The sequence below is a fragment of the Micropterus salmoides genome, unplaced genomic scaffold, assembly GCF_014851395.1.
Source record: "Micropterus salmoides isolate LMB-PRFRI ecotype aquatic unplaced genomic scaffold, ASM1485139v1 Ms_hic_scaffold_4, whole genome shotgun sequence".
In the NCBI taxonomy this organism is placed as follows: Eukaryota; Metazoa; Chordata; class Actinopteri; order Centrarchiformes; family Centrarchidae; genus Micropterus; species Micropterus salmoides.
Window position 1 is genome coordinate 4,434,344 of NW_024043372.1, and position 12,393 is coordinate 4,446,736.

The following is a 12,393-nucleotide window of genomic DNA, read 5'->3' on the forward strand; positions in this document are numbered from 1 at the left end:
CAGGATGTATGAGAACCTTGAATAAATTTTGTGCTGTGTGATTTAGGGACTCCAAACAAATGTTAAATTGTAGAGCTACACTGAGCAAATGAGAAACAACCGTTCATATTAAATTTCAGTAAATGTAGAAGGTTTCATACTCTGAAGAAAAGAGACTGGAGACAGTTACAGTTTTATAGTGGTGCTTTACTTCCCATCATTCTTCCTTCTTCTATTACACACTCTCCCAAACACATCCACAAAACCCCACAACATAACATCGTGGCGCCGCCTGGTGGGAACGCTGTGACACTGTCAGTACAGGAAAGTGAAGTTATTATTTTGGAGAGTTGACAGTTATGTAGGTCTACCTTGTTGCTTTTTGGATCCTTTGTAGATAAATGGCTTGCTAAATCATCAAAGTCAGTCTGACGGTTTCACATGTCAGCCTCCTCAACAGAACATATATTAAGTTAATTATCTATCTGCAGTTTTACAGGTTCAACTTTCCTAGAAGCGAGTCACGTTGAGCAGATTAACTAATACGCGTTTCTAACTTTAACAACAAATCTAATAACTGAAGATAAACTCTGTCTGTTGCCAAAGAACTTGAAATTTAACATTAACTAAGTGAATTGAACTATTATCTTTCGATAAACATGAACTAAAGCTGGTTAACATAAAAACACCACAGTTGACTGGACTGATGAGAGATCAGCTGATGCCTTCAAATGGAAAACTGCAGTGTGTACTGGGTTTAATATATCCTGCCCCGGACCGTTTTTCCCCCAACAAGAGACTAGATCTAGATTGTTTCGCCTTTTTCATTGTCGGACATCTCCGTGAAAATGAATCGCGTGTTGACTTGGTGCGGCGAGGAGGTGAAATGCCTCACTGACATTTGGTCAGAACAACACATCAGATGTTGGTGTGGAGTTGGATGGAGACGGTGAGTAACTGGAGCCTGTCGCTGGTTTCATCAGTTCTTGTATTACTGCATCTATGTTACTACTAGTCTACTACTACTTCTGCTAGAAATGATAATACTTGTACTACAACCAACAACAACAGCTACTCCTACTACTAATACTCCTGCTTACAATATCACTGTAACAACAACTGCTGTTTATACTATTACTACTGTTAAAAACAACATCTGCCTACCATTACAAGGCTACTATAAAACAACCGTGTTGGGCAAGTTACTCAGAAATTTAAATAAGTTACTTGTTACTTAAAAGGGATAATATTACTTTACTTATTACTGGGTATTAAAAGTAACAAGTTATGTTAAGGTTACTCGTTACTACAATAAGTAACCTGAGCTGTCAACATGCAGCCTCTCAGACCAGATGATGCTGCCACAGTACAGGCTCTGAGTATACAGTATTTAACTACATAAATATCTCTCCCGACGGTTCAACTAACAGCATATTCATATCAGCAGCAAGAAGTAGGCCTATGGTTTTGGCTGAAATAAAAAACAAAGCAATGCTTTCACGACTGTTGAACTACTGTTTTTGTGCACATGCACTAATAAAAGCAGTATTCAGTGTTTTTACAGAACAATATTAAACGTTACTTAATGCCACTCTCCTGATAAACGCATGCATCACTGGCAGCAGTGGCCTCCCGGTCAGCTTCGGAGAACAGCTACAGCCTACTCCTACCACCACTGTTAACATGTTCAGTCTCTGATGAGCGTTACTCAGTAACTACTTGCTGTTACTGACAGGGGAAGATGCTGCACCACAGGACGGGAGAGAGGAGAGTCGCTGGACTCCACTGACGTGGAGGCAGAAGACAAAAAGTGACACCTGACCGCCCATTCCTGGAAGTCAGTCCAGGAAGAGGAAAGTGAAATCTTCTCTGGTGTCAGACAGAACAAAGAGGATTCCTGGAGCAGATGCTTAATGTGGATCGAACCCATCAAGCCCAACGCTTTCTCTGAGAACATGATGAGGTCTCAGCAGAAGGCAGAGGGTAGAAGGTTTAATGCCATGCAGGCACAACAACGGACCGATCAGCAAATGTTTATGCAGCCTTGGAAAAGTTTCTGAAGAATCTGTAGAAACTGTTCAACACTGTCATTCACACGTCTTTATGATTGTTCAAACTTGAAGGAAGGAAACATGTTGCATATTATAACCTGTGTTGTCTACATTAATATTGTTTTGTATTTCCTGTTTCAATCCAGTGTAATAAACTGTCTATAGATTCAGGAAGCCTCCCTCCTTTAACTCTTTATAGTGAGTGTAACCCTGAGAATGACAAAACACAACATCAAAAAGCAACAACTTGGCTGTGACAACACCCAAAATCAGTGCGCCCAATGTAGAAAGAGGATGGAGGTCAGGTAGCGGCCGACCTGAATGTTTTATCCACTTGATGCGTCTGAAACACGACAGCAGGCGTCTTGAGATTAAAGACAGGAAGCCCTTGCGTCGTCCTGCTGTTGCTCTTCCATCACTTCCACTTCGCTACTGTCCACTTACTCCTCTCTCCTCGACTGTGTAGCTACTCAGACGTTTTGGCAAAGTATTAAATTCCCATATCAGTTTTGATACAGACTGTTCCTTGGGATAAAGTGTGGTCGTTACCCTTTAATTATTTGTTTTCTAATATAGTGAGAGAAGTAACGTTTACATTGATTCACCAGATCCACGCAGAAAAATCTTTCTTTAAAAGATAAAAGACAGAATATTGACAGGAAGGATAAGAAAGGACTGTACGTCTGTGTGACATTAATGCTTTTATTCAGTAGACGACAGGAAATGAAGGTGAACACATTTGGAGCAGCCGTCGCTACTTCACCAGGTCTGGGGACCGACTGGGAACTTCGTACAGTAACAAGTATGCTGTGTGACATCACGTGTAGTTTGGACCAATCATAGCGCAGTTTTGGACGAAACGTTTAAAATTACACATATTTACAGTCATTTTTAACCAGATAAGAAACAAACTATTATTTAATAAGGTCACTTTTATGTGACTTAAAACATGAGATAGGGGATCTTCAAATTCAACATGTTTGACCTCAAGAATACACACAGTGGCTTGTTAAGAAACAATGGAAATATAACTAAATACATTGTTTACATAATGAATAATGTGCTCATTGTTCAAGAGAAACGAGCACATTCAATATAAACAATTGCTACAACAAAGCGAGAACCATTACATATTAACATGTAAGTGACAGACTGGTTCAGCTGTATATTCACTATAATATACGTGGAATTAACTTCATTTAATTTGAATACATTCAAGCTAATGACACTGTATTGTTCAAAAACAGCACCAGCAAGATTAAGATAACAGTCAGCATTGTATTTGACTCCTTGGCACCATGATAAATATTAAATTATACATTCACTGAGGACTGACCATTTAAGTAGCTTATTTGAACACTGAGTTTTCTCACTACAAATACATACTTTTCTGAAACAAGTGAACTCCAATACAAAAAGTAACATTAGATTTTCCCTGCAAACATTTTCAGTAAAGTTCAGTCACCTTTTCACAAACAAACAAAAAACAAAATAAAGAATTTTTGTTGATTTTTCCTCCGACACAAATATTCTGACAAAATTTGCGCACAAAACAGCCGCCAAAATCCAGACTTTGCGTGGACTGGCGGGCTTGAATGTTTGAAGGCACTACATGGTTAAGGTAAACATTACATTTTATATAGGCTACATTACAGATCTGGGATCTGCTGGTTTAACAAGCCACCTGATTATTTAGGGTACCTGTTCTTTTTGGTTTTAGCCCCTGAGTTTGTGGAAATAAATATTTGGATTTGATCCATTCTACTTTTACCAGGTCCCTTTAAAGCTCTGTTGTGTTGAGATACGTATGTAGCTTTGTCCATTTCATTTAGATGCCATCATGTCTTTAACAACATCGAGTGGATAATTCAGTAGTTTTGACTCAGTGTGAGAGACGCATGAGAGAATCTCTGGGTGAAGCGCTGAATACTTTTAAAGGCCAACAGGGTGGCGACTCCACTGACTGCATAAAGAGGTTCAATTGTAGAAGTCTACACTCACCGGCCACTTTATTAGGAACACCGGATCAGCCGCTTTTTAAGACAAATAGCTAATCAGCCAATCACATGGCAGCAACTTAATGCATTAAATCAAGTAGACGGGGTCAGGACTACTTGCTGAAGTTCAAACCGGGGAAAAGGGGATTTAAGAGACTTTTAATGTGGCGTGGTTGTTGGTGCCAGACGGGCTTGTTTCTTAATAGTGCCAGGAGTCCAGAGCGGTCTAATGTACCGGTTAATTGATCTCTCTCTCGCTCTTGGCTGGAACAACTTTCTTTGCTTTCCATTTGCAGAGCCTGGGCTGTGCAGGAAAACCGGAGCACACTGAGGAAATATTCGCTATATTTAACTACAAGTGTATTGGATTACAGTACCTTTCTATCCCTTTAAGGGAGCCACAGTGTCTGACAATATTTCTTCTACTGGTCCGCTGCTGCGTTCTGAACCCTTATAAATGGTTCAGAACGCAGCAGCGCATCTGGTTTTTGATCAGCCCAAAAGGACTCATGTCACTCCATCACTCAGTGACCTCCACTGGCTCCCCGTGGCCTCCAGAATCAGATTCAAGTCACTAATGCTGCCAACAGTGGTGGAACGAGCTACCACACGCCATCAGAGCTCTAACTTCAAGAAGCTCCTGAAAACTCATCTCTTCCGAGAACACTTCCTCTTATAACACCTCTAACTCCTAACATCTAACATGCACTTCCTGTGCTCTTCTTCTTCTATCCCCTACAATTATCTTGTACTGCTTTGTACTTTTTTTGTTAACTCTTCCTTCGCTAGGTATTTACTCCAATGATGTGATATGAACTAGTGTTGTGTCGTTCAAAGAACGTTTCGTTCATTAGACCTAGTCGTGTGTATGACTCGGGAGGAACGGGTCGTCTCAGTGAGTGATTCGTTCATTTTCACGCATGCGTGAAGGATCTTGGACTCTTACGTTCGCTCGTCACACGGCAGCTGCGTCAGCACAGGAAACAGAACTGATTAGTTCACGACTCTCAACTGTGGGTCTGTTTGAGTCGTTCATTTGTCACGTGACAGCTACTGTGGAGAAAGAGAGGCAGGTCGGCTGTCAGGTAACAGTCACTGGACTGATATTATATAGCTTTCTTGTTAAGTATGTGACATTTAACAAAGCACAACGTTATTACAGCGCAGTGATGTTGTGCTAAGTTATAGTTATTACTGTAACTTTGCTAGTGTTTACAGCTAACAGCTGATGAGAGTTGTTCTGGGTCCACTTCAGAGCCCTGACAGGGTTCTACCTGGAGCCGAATTACCTCCGAGGTCGTCTCCTCTCCAAAACAAACAGACCCGGTCATTAAAACATTAAAACACAGCCACGTAGCAACGTTAGCGTTAGCTTTGTAAACAGCTAACAGCTGATCCAGGTCTGCCAGGGAACGCAACGTAACTTTTCCTTTTTATTCATCAACAGAGCCGAGCTGTTGTTTCACAGCTCGTGACTGGTGAACAACCTGCAGTGTTTGAGAGCGACGTGCTCATGTGTGTTTCTCTGTCTGCAGAATCTGGACCTGATGTGGCCCATCCTGCGTCCAGACCTGCCAAACTGCTGCATTTATATAATGTGTTAATATTATCTCTCTGTGCTGGAGTTCTTTAAGAACTTGGTGGCTTGATCCAGATTATTATTAAATTGGTTGAATTTTAATAAGAGTGTGTTTATTCATATAGTGTATCAAGCTTATTACTTCAATATATTTACTGCAAATCTGATATTAATATTTTACTCCTGGATAGGGACGTTAGGCTGCTGTATGAATGAGCACTTTAGAGATAATGATAGTAATTATATACATCAGCCTTTATGTGGCTGGTCTGGTTGTATACTACTCGGGAAAGATTGTGACAATGGACGGATTTAGCCAGAGTAGTGGTGATTACATATAGACAGCATATTTCTGTGGTTTTTACATGGTTTGAATTTAGTTGTGGGCCCAGGGGGGTTATATAATGATGATATACAATAATCAAGAGGTGAATTTGTCCATTATACTTTGTCAATTAAAGCAAGCCAGGCAGCCTTCCTGTTTTTTAATCGCCCACTAGAGGGCTGCAGCGCCGCAATAACCAGCCTAGTTCAAATGAACGAAATGACTCAAAAAAACAAAGAGATTTGAATGAACGAGTCTGTCAAAAGACTCGAACTTGCCAATACTAATATAACTATGAGCTCTACTAGTATTTATTGCTGCTCTTACTAGTATGTATTGTCAGTTGTAGATCTGTACCTGATGCTCTGTTGACGCTTGTATGTTGTTCCTCAAATGTAAGTCGCTTCGGATAAAAGCGTCTGCCAGATGAGTAAATGTAAATGGTCCAACAAAACAGTATTTGGTTGTTTGTGACTAACATGCGTGACTCAGTCTACAGATTCACACACACCTTCACAGCAGCTCTGGAAGATCTTTATGATAACCGTTTCCCTGCTCAGGAGAACCTGCAGAAAAGAAAAGTATATATTACATAAAGTCAACTTGGCTTTCGATTCAGAAAACGGAGATTTTGGTGTGAACCTGCCCTTAAAGATAGCATCAATGCAAAACTACTAGTATAGCAATATTATAGTAATTGGTAAAAATATGGTAAGCAGCTGACAATAAAATGTTTATATAAGTGCAATATTTGGATTAAAAATGTAATACGGTGACATTAATGGGGTAAATATCTTTTAGATCTGTTTAAAGACTCTGTAAGACGAAATATTGACATTTAGGGAAATCAAAATGTCGAATCATCCATTTATTGGACGGTTATGTTTTACAACTCGCTATATTTTTTTAACGATCAGAATGAGAACCAGAAGCTGTGCCCCTACACTCGAGACTGCCTGTGCAAATTTGCAGTCAGACTTTGCCTCATCACAATCTGCCCCGTTTCATTTGAAGCTACTTTTAAATGCACACAAGACAAAGGTGATGATATTTGCACCTACTAATACTAAAGTCCCAGCTCTCGCTATTAACACAACCAAGACGAAGCCATTGAACTTGTTGATACTTATAAATACTTGGGTATCCGGCTGGACAAAGCTTGACCCTCTTTATCATGCGGCTCTCAGGTTCATCACAAACGCTGGCTATCAGACACATCACTGCATCTTATACAGTAGGGTAAATTGCTGTCACTCAAACTGCGCAGGATGCTACACTGGCACATTTTTATTTATAAAGCTATTTTAGGATTTTTGCCTTCTTATATCTGTTTAAAATTTGTTCATATGCAAAGCAAATATTTAAATCTAGTGACGAACTACTTTGTTTGAAAGAGGAGTCTGTCTTACTACGGCCCTTCGTCCAGGAATGAACTCCAGTCTGAGCTTAAGATTGGTGCGCGGATTTCCTTAGCTGCTTTTAAAAAAAGAATATCTGACATTCTGATGGACATATGCAGTTGTTTTAATTAACGGAAGGTAGATCTCTACATTTAGTCCTTATTTCGTTTTTTTTAATATATTTTAAACTCTTTGCATTTTTGTCCATGTAAATATTTTGTAAACTTTGTGTGTAAATCTGTCTTGTATTTTAATTTACGTAATGTATTGTTTTTCAGCTCATGGTTGAAAAATTGTATTTTATTTGTGCTTTGCAGGACTGTGTCTCAATGGGACATTTCCTGTTTAAACAAAAGTTTTTTTTATATAGATAGATAGATAGATGCCTCATAAATAAATAAAGGCTACAACATAAGTCCGGTAGCTCACCTGGTGGAGCGTGAGGGTTTGATTCCACCTCCAGCTTTGTGCTGAATGTCATCCTGTTTCTCTCCCCGTTTACCTGTCTCTCTTCAGCTGCTCCTGTCCAATAAAGGCAATAAAATTTTAAAAAACTAATACCGTATATCTGAGAGGACGAGACCATCTCGACACAAGATGGTTTCTGTCAAGCATCTGTGATGTTGATGTCTGCACATGATGAATATGTTGATACAATCCATTATATAAACTGACCTTTATTACAGCGTACTGTGATGAACTTTGTAGCTACAAGCAAAACTAGAACTGCAGCAACAGGTAGAGCTCCTAAAGAGAATCCACAAAGAAACCATCCTGTTACGTCCCCTCTGCTGCACGTGTCCTCAAACAGTTTCTCTGAAACACACAACAAAACCTAGAGTCACACTCAGAATGTAAACTGTATATCATGTACAGCACGCTGGTTATTACCTACACAGAACTACTACTGAGGCGGCCATGCTGCTAAAATCTATGAACATGTAAAACTACTTGCAGATAAAACCACTGAAATGAATCTCACCTGGCAAAGTGATGTTATTACTGATCATATGACCGATGTCGTCCTGCTGGACTACACAGTGGAACCGGTTGTTTTCGGTCTTCTTCACAGTAGTTTGGAGGGTGATGTAGAAGTGACCTTCTCTTTCTGAGACCTGTGTCTCCTCAGCAGGAAGTTTGTTTCCAGCACCGTCCTGCCACTCTACTGTAGGTTTAGGAAAAGCACCTCTAACTTCACACTGCAGCAGGACCCCAAACTCTGTGACATCAACTATCGTGATGGACGGCTCTGCAGCTGCACCTGTGAACACAGTAATAAGAAAACAATACAAACAGTTAGAGCACTACAAATGTAGTTTTTGTCCCCAAAATACCCAGTACACTGTATGTAAGAGTCAGAAAAACTTTTAGTAACGGTTCCTCTATTAATCCCATTTATCACTGTACAATGAATATCTTTTTGGACTTTGTTTTGGACTCTTCGTTGGACAAAAAAGCAATTTGAAGACATCACTTTGGGCATTTTCACTATTTCCTGACATTTAAAAACAAAAATTAAAAAGAAAAATGAAAAAAAAGAAAAAAAAATTATTGTTAGTTGCAGCCCTACACAAAAATATAATTTTATAGATTAATATTTAGCTTTTGTCAAGCTAAATTCAAATAATTCAAAAGCATGTTCACCCCAAAGTGCGTATATTTTGTCAATGAGAAATATGTTCCACTGATTTCATATAACCACAGAAAAGAATCTTAATTATAATAAAATCATCTTTCAGTTATCAGTGTAACGTTAGGGAGTAAGATTACAGTCTAATGCAGTGGTAGAGTCTGACAGTTTCACCAACAGTTTAAAAGACTGATGTGCCGTTTACATCGTGACCCACAGAGTCCGACCTTAAAGACACATCAGGAGAAACTAGTGGAGAGTCTTGAGTTTAATGTTTCTGATCTCTACACCTGCAGGTTGACTGCTTTGGGGGGCAGATGGGCGGCTGTCTGTGTGTGTGAGTGTGAGAGTGTGTGCGCGAGCGAGCAGGTGACAGGTGAACTACTCGAGTTGAAGAAAACTTGCTGTAAAGGAACACTAAAGAATCTCACCACAGATAAACACGTAGGTCTGAGCATAAATCTGATGTCTGATCTCCTCCTGTGTGGCTACACAGCGATAGCGGTCGGTCTTCTTCACAGTAGTTTGGAGGATGATGTAGAAGCTGCCTCCTCTTTCTGAGACCTGTGGTTCTTTAGCAGGAAGTTTGTTTCCAGCACTGTCCTGCCACTCTACTGTAGGTTTTGAAGAAGCACCTTGAACTTCACACTGCAGCAGGGCCACGTCCTGCGTTTGATAAAGTGTCCTGACAGACGGCTCTGGAGATGCTCCTGTGAACACAGTAAACAGACACATCAGCTATAAAAGGACAATAACAGGATTATAAATGTAACACTGATGTTTCTTGTTCGTCTCTTCTCCGCTTGTAAATGAGGATTAAAGTGAGAGTGAGAGTGAGATGTTGTGATCTGTAGCGTGCTGCAGTTACTGCAGTGCTAGAGTCTGACTGAACACAGTTTCACCAACAGTTTAAAAGGCTGATGTGCCATTTACATCGTGACCCACAGAGTCCGACCTTAAACACACATCAGGAGAAACTAGTGGAGAGTTTTGAGTTTAATGTCTCTGATCTGCATGTACACTTTAATGCAAACATTGTCCTGTATCATAATGATGAAGATCATCATGACGACATTTCAAAATACATTTAACACCACAACTCTGCAGTAGTGATGATGAAACCAAATATGAAAAGGTCTTGGACTACTCTGGATGGCTCTTTAACAACAGCCTGTGGGCAGCTCCCAAAGTACTCTGAACATCTAATGAACCAGGAGGACGCTGTCTGTGGAGGGTCAGGTTTAATAATTAAATAATCTTTATCTAGAGGTGAAGCTAATTAGCTACCTTCACTGTTGTGCACTGGTATTACATACTCATTTACTCAAGTACTGTCATTATATACAATTTTAAGATACTTGTGCTTTTACGCTTACATTTGTCTTAAAAACTGTATTTACTTTGCAAATTATAATTTTACATGATATACTATAATATAAATGAATACATTATAATACGGTGGAAGACTACTGTAGTAATAACATGTACTGCAATATAAACAAGTTGTATATTAATGTAATAAATGTAATGATGGTGCACTTCTACACCGCCATCATTGAGTCCATCCTCTCCTCCTCCATCACCATCTGGCACGTTGCTGCCTCTGCCAGGGACAAGAGCAGGCTGCAGCGCATCATTCACTCTGCAGAGAAGGTGATTGGCTGCAATCTTCCTTCTCTTCAGGACCTGTACTCCTCCAGGACTCTGAGGTGAGCAGGAAAGATTGCAGCTGACTCCTCCCACCCCAAAAACAGATTCTTCCCATCTGCAGCTATGTACACAATATTATCTTCCGTTGTGTTACTTCTGCACAACACAAACCCAGAGTAATGCACATGTAAATATGTGCAACGTTGTTCTTTCTCTGCTAACAGTTGTATTATTTTTCTCTATTCTTTTTATTATTATTATATAACTTGCATTGTCCATTCCATATTTATATAGTTCTACGTGTAGCACCTCATCACCAAAGCAAATCCCTCGTATGTGAAGGTTTGTGCTCATTATGTTTCTTACCGTTTGGAAGTCCGGCTGTTTTTCCAGACAAAGTCAGCAGACAGAAACAGAAGAACAGAAGCTCCTGGACTGTCGACATGTTGGAGAAGTAACTTAAATTAACGATAACGGTGCAGATAACTTCACTTGCTGTTAGCTGAGATATTTCAAAATAAATGTACGCCTGCCTTTGGTGCGAGAGACCCGGGTTCAATTCCCCACTGTGACCCATCCACCATCGTGTCCCTGAGCAAGTATACACTAATACTAAACATTACATCTAACGTTATTTCAATTAAAACAAAACGCACAGTATGCCGCGTGGTCCACGAACTTCCTCGTTTTGTAATGGCTGTTGAATGTAATATAATGCGCCTTCCGGCCACCAGCGCTTTGTTGCGCTTCAGCTCCGTCTCTCCTCGTCTTTTCGGTCGGTGACTGGAGACGAACAGCTGAACAACAACAACAACAACAACAACAACTCCGCACATTGTGTTTTATGCAACAAAGGTAAGGGACTTTTATACATTTTGACGAAGGACTAGATAAACAATGAGCAGATATCAGCGATGTCTGTGGGAATGTCGGAGCTTTTACTGTTGAATGACATCGATTTGTGCTTCTGTCTTTGCTGCACATCTGGCTAACATCAGGGGAGAGTTGCAAGAATATTGTGATTCACATATGATCTTTTAATCAACATTATGTGTTTTTTCAGTTCAAATTTGAAAAAACACAGGAGCATTTTAGGTTAGATTCTTTTTTTTTAAAACTTGCATTGAATGAGGTTGTATATATCTGAGGTAACAGAGCTCTGCACATGGCTATACAGAAAATACAACTCAGTCATGGAACATGTGCTTGTAAACCAAAGTACTTTAAAGTACAAAGCAGAAATACATGTTTTTACAACACTCTAATTCTCTCTGTCTGTGTCACAGTGATGGATGGTGATGAGGAGCTGGAGAAAGCAATGCAGAGCACATCACCCACCAAGGAAAATTTACTTACTGAACACTCAAACACAATTTTGGTCAAACAGTGTTATTAAATGCCAATCTGTTATACCATTGAATCTTTTTGTGCATTGCCAGCTGCTGCTCCATCATCATCATCATCATCACTTGCTGATGTTCCTGGTAACCAGCAGGGTTCATGAACTGATTTGCTCAGTAGCGAGGGTAAGTACCCATTTTTGTCTTCATGCAAGAAAAATCTATCTATATTGCGTCACCTGCTTAGACTTATAAAGGCTAAAGAAGAGTATTTTAATTGAGCATCCAGACCAAACTGTGTGAATGAAGTGCATCACCATTATATTACCAATTATCTTTTATATTATAATGAAGTACTCATTCAATTTTTAAGACTTAGCAGGTGAACAGCGACTGTTGTCTGTTTTAGTACCGTCTGCTTCACTGCACCGACCCCCTGCTG

The 12,393-nt window shown here is 39.8% G+C and overlaps 2 protein-coding genes across 4 annotated transcripts in view; both read right to left on the minus strand.

Annotated features, from left to right (window-relative positions):
* The window catches only part of LOC119886082 (butyrophilin-like protein 1), a 164,589-nt gene that overhangs the window by 87,712 nt on the left and 64,484 nt on the right, over positions 1-12,393 (minus strand). The gene's annotated exons all lie outside the window — the stretch shown is intronic.
* The window catches only part of LOC119886072 (butyrophilin subfamily 2 member A1-like), a 35,185-nt gene that overhangs the window by 14,613 nt on the left and 8,179 nt on the right, over positions 1-12,393 (minus strand). Inside the window, exons 1-6 of one of the 3 annotated variants that reach the window (XM_038696578.1) lie at positions 10,978-11,223; positions 9,393-9,671; positions 8,314-8,592; positions 8,007-8,147; positions 7,761-7,853; positions 6,270-6,497 (exon numbers count right to left, since the gene is read on the minus strand). In XM_038696578.1, the coding sequence (XP_038552506.1) occupies positions 6,445-6,497; positions 7,761-7,853; positions 8,007-8,147; positions 8,314-8,592; positions 9,393-9,671; positions 10,978-11,188 (1,056 nt within the window). In that variant the 5' untranslated portion in view covers positions 11,189-11,223 and the 3' untranslated portion in view covers positions 6,270-6,444. Of the gene's footprint in view, positions 1-6,269; positions 6,498-7,760; positions 7,854-8,006; positions 8,148-8,313; positions 8,593-9,392; positions 9,730-10,977; positions 11,224-12,393 lie in introns of those variants that run through there. The other 2 variants (XM_038696581.1, XM_038696579.1) reach the window with 2 other exon arrangements.